Here is a 15,835-nt window from a genome sequence, read left to right on the forward strand (position 1 = left end):
TTTTTCTAGCAACTAGTGTTTTTTTTTCTTTTTTTTTTTTAGGCAGTAAGCGCTTTGGCAGGAGTTCAGGACCAGCTGATTGAAAAGAGTAAGTTTATGTTTTTACTTTTTCATCAATTTATTTTGAAGCTACCATAGTTCCTATCTTTAACTCCTATCTAACTGTATTATCTGAAGATTGCATCTCTTTTACTCTTGGGTTTTCTTTCTAGAAGTTAGTAATCCTTTCGCGTATCTTTAATCATGTCTTTCTTATGAGAAAGAAATTATCATGTCCTTCCTTCCTGCCTCTTTTATCACAGGAAGGTTGATGTTAGCTGCTGAAAGACGCAAAGGTATATCTTCACTTCCGATAAGTCTTAGGGAATTTTCTTAAAGTTAAAAAAAATTTTATCATGGAAGATTTCAGACATATCTAATAAATCTCCATGTACTAAACTTAATAATTCTTAGGAAATTCTGATCCTGTAAACAGAATGTACCTGTGTATTCCTAAATATAAAATGGAGAGTAGGTAGTATTTACTTTGTAGAGAAATTGGCATTCTCTGTTTGTGAGCCATACAATCTAATTCTGTTATGTTTCTAGTGAGGGGATATAGACCTGTGCATTTATCTTTCTGAGTCATACTCTGTGTAGCTGTTTTGGATGCTCTCCCAGTGTGTTGGATGACTTTGAAGTACAACTTGCTTTTTGTATAGTGGCTTTCTATTTCTTTCAGATGGTATATTTTGTGGGATCCAGTTCTTTTGTTTGCATTGGGGCAGTAGTTTGAGGAAAAGGGATTTTGGTAGTTTGGGAATTTACTCAGTGACTTCAATTATTATGTCTATGTACAGATTTCTAAATTTTTAGCTCTATCCTTAACCCCTTTCTTGAGCTTTAGTCATATATTTCTAGAAAATTCTAGAAAATGCATTCTAGACATTTCCACTCAGGTTGTTAAACCCAAACATTTTGTCTAAAACTGAGCTATTCTGTTTCTTCTAGAATGTGTCTGCCTACTTTTTCTGTTACAATATCTCTATTCTCCCTCATTCAAAACTTTGTAGACATCTTTACTTCTTTCACCAGCCTAATCAGTTGTACCAAGTCCTTTTGCATTCTCTTTTGCTATGACTGTCAGTTAAATCTTACTTCTTTTCAATTAATGCCACTTTAAGAGTATAGAGCCATTTTATCTGCTTTGTAGAGTAATAATACTGGCTAAGGAATATTCTAGATCTCGTTCCTGTGAGTTGAGATAGAATGATATCTGACTTCTCAGTTTTCACAAGAACCTATTATCCTGTCCCTGACTTAGCAGATAGGTTAGTATATGACTCTACTCAGTTATTCACACAGAATAGCTACACCTAAGTACTTGTCAGGAAAAGACTCTTCAAGCCACTGCTTTCAGAAGCTTGACTGAAACAAATACTTATGTATTAAAGATTTTATGGAGCATAAGCAGACTATCCATTACCCTAAAATCTTCCTCCTAGATTGAGCCTCACCTCTGCAACACATCATACTGGTATACCTTGGTCTTCCCTACATAGTTGCATTTGGTCTTGTAAAATGTATCTTTCCATTGTAAGAAGATGTTACAATTGTTATTATCATTCTCATTATCATCTCCTTTAAGAATAACTGTTTTCCCTGACGGGCTATTTTTTTTTTTTTTAGTGAAAATCTTATAATTGACTGCTAAAATGCTTAAAGCCAAATGTGTGGTTCTCCTCTAGAAAGCAAATAGGAATTTATAGCATATATTTTGAGACTGAATCTTAGTACTACATCCAGCTTACTTTCCTCTTTGCTTTTCTTATCTCATTTTAAATTTATTTTATTGGATTTTATTAGAAGAGTCTCATTAAGCTGCCTTGAATTCTCTTTGTAATAGGGTATACAGAATTACATAACTACTGGAGTTCATTAATTCAAATGGTCAGAGCCCCTTTAAAGTTTTCCTATTGCATTTTGTCTCACCGCCTCCATTACCACTTCTCTCTGCTATTTTTAAGATTTTATTTTTGTCTTGATTTTCTGTAGTTAACTACAATGTGTCTAAGTATGAATTTTTTATTTTATTTTTTTCATCTGGCTTGGGTTTCACTGGACTTCTTGAACTGCAGTTTGGTGTTTTTTTAAATCAGTTCTGGAAAATTCCTAACTTATCTTTTCAGATACTGCATTCGTTTTATGTTTTCTCTTGTCTCTTTCTGATACTCTGGTTAAATGTATGTTAAACCTTCTAATTTTATCCTTTATGTTTTTCATTATCTCTTCTATATCTTCTTTTTTTCTCTGTGGTGCATTATGAGTGATTTTTTTTCTGGACTACCAGTTCCTCATTGTCTTTTCAGTTGAATCTGATTTGATGTTAAACCCTCCCTTGACTTTAAATCTTCTGTTATTACATTTTTATTTCCAGAAATTCTAATTAATTACTTTAAATATCTGCTATGTAATTTTTCAATAGCTTTTTTGGTAGTTATTTTTAAACTTGTCTTTTACTTCTTTAAGTATAATATGCACAGTTATTCTAAAGCCTTTCATATCAATTTCTGAAGTCTTTAATGACCTGCTTTTGTTTGTTGTTTCTGCTGGTCATTACTCATGAAATCTTATCTCCCTGTATGTTTGGTTATTTTTGTGTACTGCTCATTATTATTAAAAGTCTTTGTGGAATACTATGAGGACAGAACAAAAGTTCTGTCTTCCAGGGAAGACTCGTTTGCTTCTGCTAGGTGCTTGGACCTCTTTAAACTCAGTTTGGGGCTTGGGTATCCCTGGATGACCCAGGTGATTAAACAAAGCTTTAATTTCATGAGAAGAATGATCTGCCTTGCCTTTCATTTCTTTTCCTTTGTAAAGAATCTCTTTAGTGTCTCAGACATTGTGGAATGACCTCTGTTTTTGATCTTTGGTGGCAATAAAGTGAATACTCTTTTCTTGAATTTTGACTTGCATATTCTTAGCTCTCAAAGATTTTAGAGTTTTGTACTTTCAGCATTTTATTTACACACTATTCTGAAAATTTTTCTTAAAAAATGCCTTACTTTGTGCTTCCTTGGCTAAGACATGATAAAGTAGATTAGCATGGTCCCCAAAGGAGAATTTTATGCAGATTAGTGAAGTATTGTATGTAATTTTTAAAAGATTAAAAGAAAAACAAAACAGGCAGATTTTATCCAGTTTCCTTTAAAGGATCAGCACAGTCTCTACTGTTTGTTTTACCGGACTCCTCTGAAGCTTTCATCAAACCAAATCTCTCCTCAGCATTTACATCATTCCAGTGGGTAAGTAGATAACTGCATGAATTGTTGTTCTGGATATCTTCCTTTCCTCCTTTAAACTTTTTGTGCTGATCAGAAGTTATTGCACTGGCACTATATAATAGCTATTTCTTTCTTTTAATAAGTAGAGTGTGTCATTTTGAAGACTCATTAAACTTAATCAACATCTGATGTTCTTTGCTCTAAAAATGAGTTACATATTTTTATGTCAGTAAGAAACAAACTTATGTGTCTTTCCATGGTGGCAGCACCATACGGTTGACTGAGTAGCTGGTACACTTTGAGATGTTGTCACCCACCCCTTTTGCCATCACTCTTCTTCTGGTTCCACGAGCCAAGGAAGAAAATTATTCTTACTTTGTGTCTCACTTTGTATGTTAACAGTGTTTCATCTAGTCGCCCTGGCTCCAGTCCCTCTTATAAACCTCTTCTAGCCTAATAATCCTAAAACACAGATTTGTATAGAGAACTCAGTAAATATTCATTATATGTCAGTTCTCTACTCAGACATTCTTGATAGCTTCGCCTTGTTATGATACCCTGCTAACAGCTAGTCTTTACTGTTTGTTTAGAATTTGACTTGCATGCTTGTAGATCTCAAGGATATTGAGATTTGAACACTTAACTGTTTTCCGGACACTAAGCACTTTACTTGCATTATCTTGTTTAATCCTTAAAGCTACTCCTTGAAAATAGGGAACACTGCTGTAGCCCCAGTGTCTAGTCCAGTGCCTGGTCCATAAGAGATGAAAGAAAGAATTTTTATTTTACAAATGGGGAAACACCCATAAAGGTTAAGCAATAAGTCAGTTCTCTTAATCATCACCTGATACTGTCTCTCTAGATAAAATCCCTTAATCTGACATTTATGAGTACTCTTAATCTGTCATTCTATTTCACCTCTCATTTTTCAAGCTCTCTGTTGAAGTGATGTTATTTGATTCATTTGTTCCAAATATACTTTGTGTTTTCTCACCTCTATGTTTTTGCTTGTGCTGTTTTTGTACTTATTTTGGCTTATCATTTTTCAAGGTCTAGTTTAAATTTCACCCCTTCATTGCAGCTTTTCCTGAATAATCCAGTCTTTCTTCTCTGACTTCTATGATACTTAATATCCATATCAGTACTTTGGGACATTGATTACTGCCTAAGTTGTTACCTTTTAAGAGAGGTAATATAGGTGGTTACTTCATTCATAGGGCTTTGATTCAATTTACACTGTTTTGTATGTGTTTGCATACGTGTGTATGCACATATGTGCTTACCTTATAGAATATGACCAACTCATCCATTTACTCAGTGCTCCCATAGCATGTGGCCCAAATGAATAAATAGCTCATTTTGCTCATCAATATCTTTTAATAGATTTGTCCCGTCAGCATTGGAAGGGCCAGATTGGTCAATATACCCTTGCTGAAAATCAATCGATCATGTATGTTAAGGATTTATTTATATCTGGACTCTGAATTCTCTTCTCTGGATCTGTATGTCTGTTCTTATGCCAATGCCACACAATCTTGATGTAGTAAATTTCAAAGTTCTTTTGCTAATTTTATATGAAATCTCTTTTCCTGAACTTTAGAAGAGCCGGATTGGTCAATATACTTTTTCTAGGTGCATAATTCTAGAGCTCCCTCTGTTGTTTCATGAGGTGTCCAGAAATAGGGTTTCATGATTTTAGAGATCTGGTTCTGTTTCTTTTGCTTTTGGGGGACCACCTCTTTTACTTCTTCTATCCATGTGCTACTTACTCAATTTGAAATTTCTTCCCAGCAGTTTATAAAACAAAGACATAAAAAGAAAACTGGCCCCTGGTCCTGCTGTCCACATAACCCCTTTTGACAAATTTTAGAAACAGATAAAGCTACATATTTAGGATACTTCAGCAGTCAAAGTAAAGTGAAAGTCGTCCTCCATCTTTATCTATTAGAGTTTCAAGAAATTCCTTTCAGGAAAAAAAAAGTATACATTTATCAAAATATATATAATTCTTAAAATATGTATATTTATACAAATTATTCTTGAAGCTGCGTATTTAAAATATCTAAGGGATGTTTCAAAATTGGGAACATGTTTCAGCTGAAGAGTATTATTACTATTTTAAAAAATAATATTCTTGAGTCTTCTTGGAGTAACTCAGGTAACGAGGCTATCCTCATGGGTCCCTTTTCTTGATAGAAGGGCTGGATTCCTGTATGGTTTGGGGAAGGAACCAGAGCTAGCCATAGGAAGTTTTCTCAAGATCATCCTTCACCTCCCAAAGACCTGTTTTCAGTAATGCTTCTTGTATAATTATTAATTCTATTAGTGTAGTGTGTGTTTAAATAACCTTTATGCAGGTTATCCAGGTTGTGTGATCCCATCTCCCTTAGATCTGTTGCCTCTGGTTACACTGTTTAAGATTACATGTTCTTCAGGAACTCTGGTAATTTTGATGCCTGACTGTATGTATCTTGTCAATTAGAAGGTATGGTCAGTGGGGATAGGAATATAGTCTTTTTCTACATATTAATGCTCAAAAAGATCTCTCCTGACTGACAGAGTACCTGAGGGATTCTGATGATATTTCTGGGGATTTGTGTTTATTCCCTCCAGGGGAACCAGGAAGTGGGACAGAAAGTGATACTTCTCCAGACTTCCACAATCAGGAAAATGAGCCTAGCCAGGAGGACCCTGAGGATCTGGATGGATCTGTGCAGGGGGTGAAACCTCAGAAAGCTGCTTCTTCTACTTCCTCAGGGAGTCATCACAGCAGCCATAAAAAACGAAAGAATAAAAACCGGCACAGGTCAGTGGCAGGGACCAACCCCCACACCCCGTAACCCCTAAGGCCCCAACCGACCCCACCGCCCACAGCTTCCAAGACCAATGCTGTGAAGGGACTTTACTAGAATAAAAATTCTTCAGAATTGGTTCAGTCCTTCTGTCGCTGTTGGGAAGAATGTCTGCTGGCCCAAATGAAACAGACTGATTTTTCTCTTTCTAAGGGAAGAATTGGTGGACGTCAGTGTAACCATGCAGGAGGACAGCCTTCTCACTGTTTCTAGTGTAGAAGAATTTTATTCCATAAAAACTTTGTTGAATACAGTGAATTTAGATTTTTTTTTAGAAGTGGGAAAGGGGAAATAGAAATGGAATCTGTGTAATAGTATTTGAAAAATGCCACTAGTCATTTTGGGAAGCTACACAGTGGGATCAAGTCCTTTGTTCTTCACCCTGACCCCTGCCTGCTCTTGTTCCCTCGTGTGTGGAGAGGACTAATCTGACATGCCTTCTTTTCTTTTTAAATCCAAGTTTTTCGATTGCTTGTGATCTCTCTTTTTTATGTATCTCTGCAATATGCTGGTTTCAGATATCAGAGGAACAGTATAAAGTCTATAAGATGTGAGCGTGTCTTCCTAGATAACATTTGTCCACTGTGTTTTTTTGCAGTGCGTAATGAGATAGGAATGACATCAGTGGACAGAGAGGTCAGGTGTCACCCAGAGAGGATTTTAGCATTCACTCTGCTTGGGGTTTGTATGATGATATGGAGCCTATTAACTCAGATAATTGGAAATTATACAGCTGCACTCAGGGAGGGTAACGCATAGTTTCCAAGGAGAGGAATTCTTGCCTTGGCCTCAGACCTTCTGGGAAGCACGGAAACCAGGTGTCCAGAGGCTGGCTTTTCCTGGGAGCCTGCATGCTGAAGAGATGAAAGGAGGCATCTGGGGCGGTGTTCCCTGTCCTCCAGTTTGCTTCTGGGTTGGGTTCCTTTGTAAACTTGTAGGATATTCCTCCATGCGCCCAAGGTATTAAATTGTTAGCTCCAAGGTATTAAATTGTTGGCACACGGGGATAATATAGAATTAACTAACTGGTTTATGCCTCCTTGGCATCAACTGATTCTTTAATTCTTTTAAGAGTTTTTCTTGTCAGTGGTAGTGGTGTTTAGACTGCAGAAATAATATTTCCTCCAAATAGACTAAGGCCTGCTGCTTAACGTTTTTCGGTAAACCACAGATCACCATGCCAATCTCGTAAGTGCAGGAAGAAATAGCAAAAATTACATATCTTTTCTTTTTTGTAAGGCTACATATCATTTGATCACTGTGATAGGACCGATGCTAGCTTATCACAAGCAATTGCAGAGTACCATACTCTTAAAAATGTTTTTTTAATTGTCAAGATAATTAAATGTCATGCTCTGTGTTGCTTTTATTAAATTTACTCCTGCCTCATTTTACAGCTATGATGCTTTTCTTATTTCAGAGTGTCTAGAATAGGGGGGAAACTCCATGAAAGTTTCTAGAACATTTTTTTCTATTACTAATACAAATAGACTCTAGATAGCTATTGTTTATTTCAGATAATACTTTATTTTTCTTAGCAACATGATCAGCTGATGATAAAATGGTATTAGGCATTGAACTTAACTTCTTGCAGGTTTCTAGTAGATTTTCATAGGAACAGTACTTTTTTCTTCCCTTTTCTCTCCTGGCCCTAGAAGCTAACTCCTTCCAGAAAAATACTAGGACTTTTAAAGATCTCTAGTGTTAGTTATTATTTTCACAAATGGTGTTTCTGTTTGGAAAACAGGGTCCTGTGGTCATTTCTCTGGTTTAATCTGGCCGGGCTTCTCTCTTGGATTTAGGCACTCGCCTGCCCCAGGGAGCAGGGTGGGGCTGGTTTGCCTTCTTTCTTGGGAAAACAGGTTCAGTATGCCTGAGTGGCACCTCAGTGACCATTTAAGGGGCTCAGATTCCTGACATCTTTAGTCAGGAAATGTGTCTGGCCCAAACTCCTCGCCTCCTTGACCACTAGTACAGCGGTCCCCAACCTTTTTGGCACTAGGGACCGGTGCTGCTATGAGAATCTAATGCCTGATGAGCTGAGGTGGGGCTGAGGTGGTGATGCCAGCACTGGGGAGCGGGTGCAGATACAGATGACGCTTTGCTGGCTCACCCGCCGCTCACCTCCTGCTGTATGGCCTAACAGGCCACTGACTGGTACTGATTTGCGGCCCCATGGTTGGGGACCCCTGTCTTAGTGGGTCTGACAGAGTGGAGGTGAGGGTGGAGCATTTTGTACACATTTGTAAGTTTGCACCCAGTATAGTACTTGTTTCTCCTCCAACATGCCACAGTAAAGTCAGATCAAGTCAATAGTAAATTATTTCAATAAATGTCTGAGTACCTACTATGTGCCAGGCACTGTTTAGTGGTGAGTAAAGCAAAGTGGAAGCAAATGTGGTACTTTAGCAAAAAGGAATAACTTTCGAAGTTGTCCTTTTCAGGAATATGATAATTTATCAAATAATTTTTTAGCATTCATAAATGATCACATTGTTCTGAATTTTTATATTTTACATGATATCTGAACAATAAGTCCCAGTATCTTTAAAGAAAAAAATTGAAATAACTTACAGCTTTTTCTTTAGGTAAACTACTATACCAAACTCTAAAATTCTTCTAGGTAGTTTGTGAAGTTTTCATTAAGTAGGTACAGTCCACTTTAATTTATGAACAAAGATAAGTGAAGCCGAAAGTTAAATTTTTGATAGTTGCTGTTTTTCACACTAACTGTACACTCCCAAATGAGTGAAACTGTCGCATAAAGGTTATTGAAGTTAAGCTTTCTTTCAGCTTCACTCTTGCAAATATTGGCTAGGAGAAAAAGATAGCCATTTCGCATATTGTTTTACCATCTGTCTATAGTCCAAAAGGCACTGGAACCATCTAAGGAGCTGGTGCCATGCTCGGGCTTCATGTTTGCTTTGGGGGGGTCTCTCCAGACCACAGTCTGTTAGCAGTGATGGCCCCAAATGGTCTCCTTCTCATGTTACTCCCATCCAGATCCCTGAGGCTTGGGTGCTTGTGGGTATCAACTTTCCTTTGTTTTCATAGGGGTGCTGCAGACTTTGGTGTTCCATACCTGTAGCCCTGACACAAACAGTTAACTGCCATCACCGTTCAGGCTCTGCAGTTTCTGGAACAAGACTCACCAATCACTGAAGTTTATTCATTCGACCCTTGGCTTCTAGGATGAATGCTGTAGACAAGGATTACCATGTTCCCTGGACAGGACTAGAACATATAATTTGAGTTAAAAGTTGCAAAATGTTTTTTCTTTTTTAAAAAATGTATAATGTTTTTATCTTTGATTTTAGTGCAAGTATGTTTTGCTGAGTTGTTAGTTCTGTCTTCAAAGCGCCTTTCACTATATGACTGACTAAACCCTTCTTTCTCTATTTCTTCTAATGTCCTAATTATATTTGTCATTATAATTAAATATTTTCAAAGTTCTAACTCTGAATCTGACAGCTAATACAAGGCCTGCAGGTATCTAGTTTTCTAATGAAATAACTTTTCCTTTCATAGTCTGTTCTTCTGATATGAAAACCATAGAGGGAAGGGAATCTCCCAACCACAAAATCTTTGGTGCTTTGATGTTTGAAACTTTATGGCTTAAGATTCTTAAAGCTGATTTTTGTTTCTACAAACCTTGTTAGGGTGGCTAATCGACTAATGTATTCAATTAGTATATTAATGTCTATTGCTTTCTTCCTTTCAAATGCTGCCCCTCAGCCCGTCTGGCATGTTTGATTATGACTTTGAGTAAGTTTGATTTGAATTAGTATTTGTGCTGTGTTGTTTAGTATGTAGAGACCAATATGCCTTTTTGAGACCTTTCTAACCCATAGTTTATCTGTTTAATTGTAGGTATGTATATTAGGTTAGGCTGGGAAGTTTTTTTTAAAAACAGAAAAACGTGATGGAGGTAACATTTTATTTAATAACTTCAGCAAAATTAAGTAAACTTCACTTTTATGCATTTTAATTGCTTTTAAAATAGATAACTTCTTTAATTCATATTTAAATTGATTTTCTGGCTTTGCTTCATAAGGAGATTAATAGTTTAAGATCTTGATATTTTGCTATAGAAAGATTTAAAAATTGAAATTTGTTTTAATTTCTTTTGTGTTTCATGTCCAGAAATACAAACTCCTAGTCTCTTTCCTGTTCTTAATCACCATGTGTTTCAGTGATTATCAGTGATATAGTTACAGAGCTAACACATTAATGTAGAGCATGCCCTCTTAATCCAATCTTTTTAACATATAATTTTGGAATAATTTTAAAAAATTATATGGCTTTTATAATTGCTATATATTTCTTTTTGAGTCACCTATGTTTGCCTTTTGGCAAAGAGTATCTGCTCATGTTTTTAAATACCTGTTTAATAATATCTGGATAAACAACTAAATATGACATAGTCTAATGAAGAATGTGGATTTTACTTAACCAAATAGTCTTTGTTATAGCTTGTGCCCTATGCAGTAGCTGATTCTCAACTCTTTTTCTGTAAATTAAAATGCAAATATCTTTTATCTTTCCTATACAGGATTGATCTGAAGTTAAACAAAAAACCACGAGCCGTAAGTATCAGTTGGAACATTTCAGAGAGGCTGGTAATTTTGTAGATGATTAGAAAAATGTATTTGTCTTCAGAGTTTGAGTGTCCCTAATCTAGGGTTGCATCTCTAAATTTTTTAAATCTGGGATGTCCCTCTGTAACAGCTTTCAGCTGTTACTTACTTTTTAAAAAATATTTCGGAGAGAGGGTTTGTACATTTTTATTGAAGAAAACTTCCCTTTGATTAAATAATGAATTGTTAATACTAGCTTTTTTTCTGACTGATGAGCTCAGGATGTCTAATAATTTGGGCAGAGTTGGCGTTTTAGTCCCCCGGTGGACTCAGAAGGTAGGCCATTTTCAGATGTGAAATATTGTACTTTACATTTAAAATGGAATCACTAGCTACAGAACAATCCCCTAGCAGAGTGTATGAGGTTCGTTTGTTTTAAAAGTTTAAACCAATGTTCTGCTGAGAATTAATTGGGCCATTGTTTTTCTCTCTTTAGGACTATTAGAAGACTCATTAGTGCAGAAGCCTCCAGGCTTTAGAGCCCTGCTTCCCTCCTCTGACCTCACAAAGATAAACATCCCTCACCTGAGTGTATGGCCATCCACTTCTGCTTTCCCAGACCCAGTGCCTGTGACTCTGAGTAGTTTGTTCTGAAATGTGGTGACAAAGAAGTCATTTCCGTAAGACCACGTCGGATCATTTACTTTGTGTCATTTTTAGTAACAGAACTGCAGGAAGACCAAGACATGGTTATAATCCCAGCAAGTTGCTAACTGAATCTCTCCCTTCTTGGAATGAATGTCTCCCCCAAACTGGCTGGCACCAGCTTCCTGTGTGACACTCATCGAGAAATGGTCTCTGCTTTTGTTTTATGCTGAAAGTAGAACAGAGGTCACATTTCAGAGGGAGGCTGTAAATACCTGAAGTTTTCTTATTTTGTTTGTGTTTTATCATTTTTCTATTGTTGTTTTTACCATCTTATTTTCTTTTGGGACTTTTTGTAATGCCTTTGTACAGCTCATACCTCCCACTGACGTAGCTGATGATCCTTTTTGCGGAGTTGCCAGTATGCTTACCTGAGAGCAGCCTGGTTTACCATAATTAAATGGGGAACCTGACCCTTTGGGTTTTTTTGCAGGGGAAAGGTAAAAAGTGTTTATTTAATAATTACCTATCTTAAATCTCTGAGTCGGAAGCAGTTTCATGTTCGAGGAATAGGAAAGCTGAAAGACATAAATTTAAATCAGTCCTTTTAAAATATTTTTATTCTTTTGTATAAATAAAATTTCACAGGCTTTGCCTTCTCATGCTTTACTTTTAAACCTGAGATTGTGTTTTCACTTATTTATTTGTATCATGCTTTATGGAAATTTCTTTCCTTGCCCATCTTTTCTCTCTTTGCTGGTATTAGCCTGATCAAATATTGCTCTTAAAATCATTAAGGCATGTGGAAAGACTCAAAGTTGTACCCAGAGCTGATAACCTATGGAGTTCTTGAGCAGAGTGAAAGATAGGGACGAGAGCCAGCGGTGCCGGCAGATGCCCCTTCCTCGTGGGAGCGACGGACTGAGGAACTCGCTGATGACTGTTACCTGCCTGGAGCAGTGGTGGTCTACCTTCGCTACACATTGGAGTCACCTGAGAAGCTTAACAAATACTGATGCCTGGGTCCCACCCCCCAGAGACTCTTGACTAGGATACAATCTAGTTATGGGCATTTCTTTCAAAGAGTCCCCAGGGTTCCAATAGGAAGCCAGATTGGGAACCACTGCGTTAGGAGACAGGATGGTGTGATTTACATCCTTTGTAATGAATGAGTCTAAGAGATAAGATTTGGGGCCTCACCTTTTGTTTGACTCTTTAGTCATAGTCCTTTACTTATGCCCATATCTTTGTTAGAAAAAAATGTTCCATTTGTGATAATATTGATAGAGCTGAATATGGGTGGTGTCTATTATCAGAACAATTCTACCTTGTCTGATGTGCAAAAGCTTTCACTCTTGTTCTCAAATAAACTTTGTTTTGTTTTGGACTCTGTGGCTATTTAGATGTTGGCTATGTTGTTGGTAGCAGAACTCCAGTGTCAGGATTTTTAAGGAAATAGTTTCTTAGATTGTTCCTTAAAAAAAAAAAAAAAAAAAGCTAGAAACAGTAAAAAGCAGAAGCATTCTGTATCCTTGTCGGTTTGTCTCCTTTTTGGGGACAGAGGGGTAGGATACCTATGGTTTTCTCAACCGTGGAAAGTATATGGCAAACCGAAGATATTTGATTATAGTCCTAGAGATATAGCAGGACTGCTCTTAAAAAGATATATTATTTAAAAAACATATCTATATATGAATATACCCATGTATATATATGATCATAGAGCTAGGCTGCTTTACATTTATTTTCTCTCTCAAGTTTAATCATTAGTTAGGGGAACCTCCCAGTTTTTCTGCGAGTCGGCCAGGTGTACTGGAGATTTGCAAGACCTGAGAGATTGTTTAGGTTCCCTACATTGAGGTGGTTTAGAAAAAGGCACCAAGGGATATCTGCCTACCATGCTTGTCACAGGTACTTGAAACCTTGATTATAAACTAAGTTTGCTTGACTTTAAAATAAGATGAGGCAATGGCTTTGATCAAGTCACTGATCAGAAGAACAAAGGTGCTAACACCGAGGGACACATTCATTTAGGTAGCAGTACCCACCAATAACAGTTGGTAGAGGTGTTCTGGGTGGCCTATATCATCCCATCTTAGCCCCCGCCAGTGACTCCTGAACTGGAATGATGGCCAGAACCTGAAGAAGTTCCTGAGTGTGTCCTCACCAGGATAGTTGGGTTTGGAACAGTACTTTGCTTCGGGTCTCAGGGACAGAAAATGAATTGTTTTAACAAACTACACTGTGAGATGACTGGTGACATGTCCTCCCTTCTCTCCTGTAATCCACACGAACAAGAGGGAATGGGAGGGCTGAGGGCAGTCGTGCTAGTTGATTTCTGCCATCTGTGTAAATTTGGTTTTCTGTGCTTTAGTCTTACTTCTAAGATGGGAATAGGTTGTCCTTTGCCCCTTTTGGTAAAGACATTTTTAAAAAGTCCAGACACTGTACTTATATTTTGTCACCCTGGGAGGATGGTGTCTGTCCAAAGCTGCTTGGGTAGTCTCAAGTATACTCTTCCAGGCGGCTGAGGAAATAATTTTTTCAAACTCAAAGTGTTCTAAATACCCTCAGACCCTACAAGCTGTCCACAGCAACTGTGCAGGAACGACCCTCAATGTAAAAGGCTAGAAGCTACGTGGGTCCAGGGGAGGCACTGAAAGGAAACATCACGAATTTGGACAGGGCCAGTGTTGGCTGAGAGCATAGACTTTCAAAGCTGTTACACATTTTAGGGTCTTGAAGTGTTTTAAGGAATTGACCAAAAAGGTTAAACATTCTCCCCACTATTGAGTTTATACTGTTTGCTTAGAAGAAAATCCATTCCTTTGAAAGAGTAGGAAGCAGGCATCAGAATTATTTCCAACTCCAAGCTGGAGCCTTTGGGTGCTGGGTTGATGCAAGTATTCTATAAAGAGTATTCTCGACACCTCGACCTATGCAAGCAAGTGTGAAGTGGCCTGAGCTTGAAAGCAGTCAGTATGCTGTTTTGAAATAGTCTATCTGATTTCTCTGCCACTCAGTTTTACTACAAATTACTGAGGCATTATTACACTAAACATTCGTGCATGAGGCTCAGCTCCAGGGCAGTGCTCTGGTTTGGGTACAATGTGGAGAGAGCAGGTGGTGCTGCTTTGTACACATTTACTTCTCCCAGTGCCCGGGAAGGTGAAGTGCATGGAAGATGCAGAGAATAAGAAAGGACTGGGACTCTCATTCCTGCGTTAATCTAATGTTATTATGTCTGAATTTTACAAGTGCTAAGCTTTGTGATTTGAAACAGTTTTCACTTTGAAAAACTGCTCTGCACAGAGAAGTTCTCACCGCTGAGAGGCTGTGGTGGAGCTGATTCTGATCCTCACTTTGGAGGGCAGTCGTCTCCAGTGGGGAGGCTGTGAAGGGTGGCTCGTGGTGGAGGGGAAGAACATATCAAGACTTTCATTTATATTTACTTGCAGGCTCAGCCTTATTTAGTTCATCACTCTGAGGTGTGTTATGAAGTATACCTAAATATTAGTTCATTAGCACATGTAGGTAATTCATAAATAAATATTAGGTTGAACCACAAGCAATTGCCGATTTTTGACCATTTTTATCTTTATAAATGGCAGTTACTATGTTTTAACATACATGGAGGAGGTATAAATGCTCTAAGGTTTAACTGTTCATGTACAGGAATAAACGGGAAACCTCTAGCCTGTACAACCCTCCTCAGATCCACATCCCTGGCCCCATAACTTATTTCTATACTCCAAGGGGCTTTAAAATATTTAACTTGAACAAGGAATATATGCAAATGACATACATTCAAATGGTACTGAAGTGTAGTCAGTGAAAAGTAAGCCCACCTGTCCCCCAGCCACCAGTTTTTCTTCCCAGAGACAGTTTCATGTGTATCCTTCCAGAGGAACTTTGTACACACGTGAGCAATATGCACACATACACGTGTCTCTTACAGAAATGGTAGCACACGACACACACTGATATACCCTCACTTTTTTCATCTAGCAATACGGCTTAGAGAATGTTCTATATATGCAGCTGCCTCGTCATTTCTATTGGCATGTGTGTACCAAAATTTGTTTAACCAGTCCTCTACTGATGGAGTTAACGTTGTTTCCCATCTTTTGCTATTTCAGATAGTATCGTAGTGTTTTACACACCTCATTTTGCAAATACATTAAGTACCTGTAGGATAAATTTTTAGCAGTGGAATTGCTGAGCCAAAAGGTATATATATGTCAAAGGGTTAAAACACATGGATCTCACTGAGATTTCATCTTTCAGATTATTTTTATTCCCTTCCCTTCCCTTTCCTCCAGTTCTTGAGAATTTTACTTGGGTAATTTGTTATCTAGAATAGATGGAATTTTCTGGAGCTTTAAACTTTGTAGGGGGTATGACTGACCTCCAATGTTGCTTTCCAGAGTAGAGCTGCAGATTAAGAATTCCAAGTTTTTGCCTTCAAATTTACTTTCTGTATTATTCTCTTTAGATT

General features: G+C 37.5%; 1 protein-coding gene across 4 annotated transcripts in view; it reads left to right on the top strand.

The window, feature by feature from the left end:
* Positions 1-12,724, top strand: part of MEAF6 (MYST/Esa1 associated factor 6) — a 16,305-nt gene extending 3,581 nt beyond the window's left edge. The window contains exons 4-9 of one of the 4 annotated variants that reach the window (XR_003043841.1): positions 43-88; positions 5,877-6,069; positions 9,851-9,880; positions 9,986-10,043; positions 10,668-10,701; positions 11,189-12,724. Coding sequence is in view for 2 of the 4 variants with exons in the window: in XM_015598950.2 (XP_015454436.2) it covers positions 43-88; positions 5,877-6,069; positions 10,668-10,701; positions 11,189-11,197 (282 nt within the window). In the remaining 2 variants the exon portion in view is untranslated. The other 3 variants (XR_001518018.2, XM_015598950.2, XM_015598951.2) reach the window with 3 other exon arrangements.
* Positions 12,725-15,835: the final 3,111 nt, after the last annotated feature.

This window comes from Pteropus alecto, unplaced genomic scaffold (assembly GCF_000325575.1).
Source record: "Pteropus alecto unplaced genomic scaffold, ASM32557v1 scaffold39, whole genome shotgun sequence".
Taxonomy (NCBI): Eukaryota; Metazoa; Chordata; class Mammalia; order Chiroptera; family Pteropodidae; genus Pteropus; species Pteropus alecto.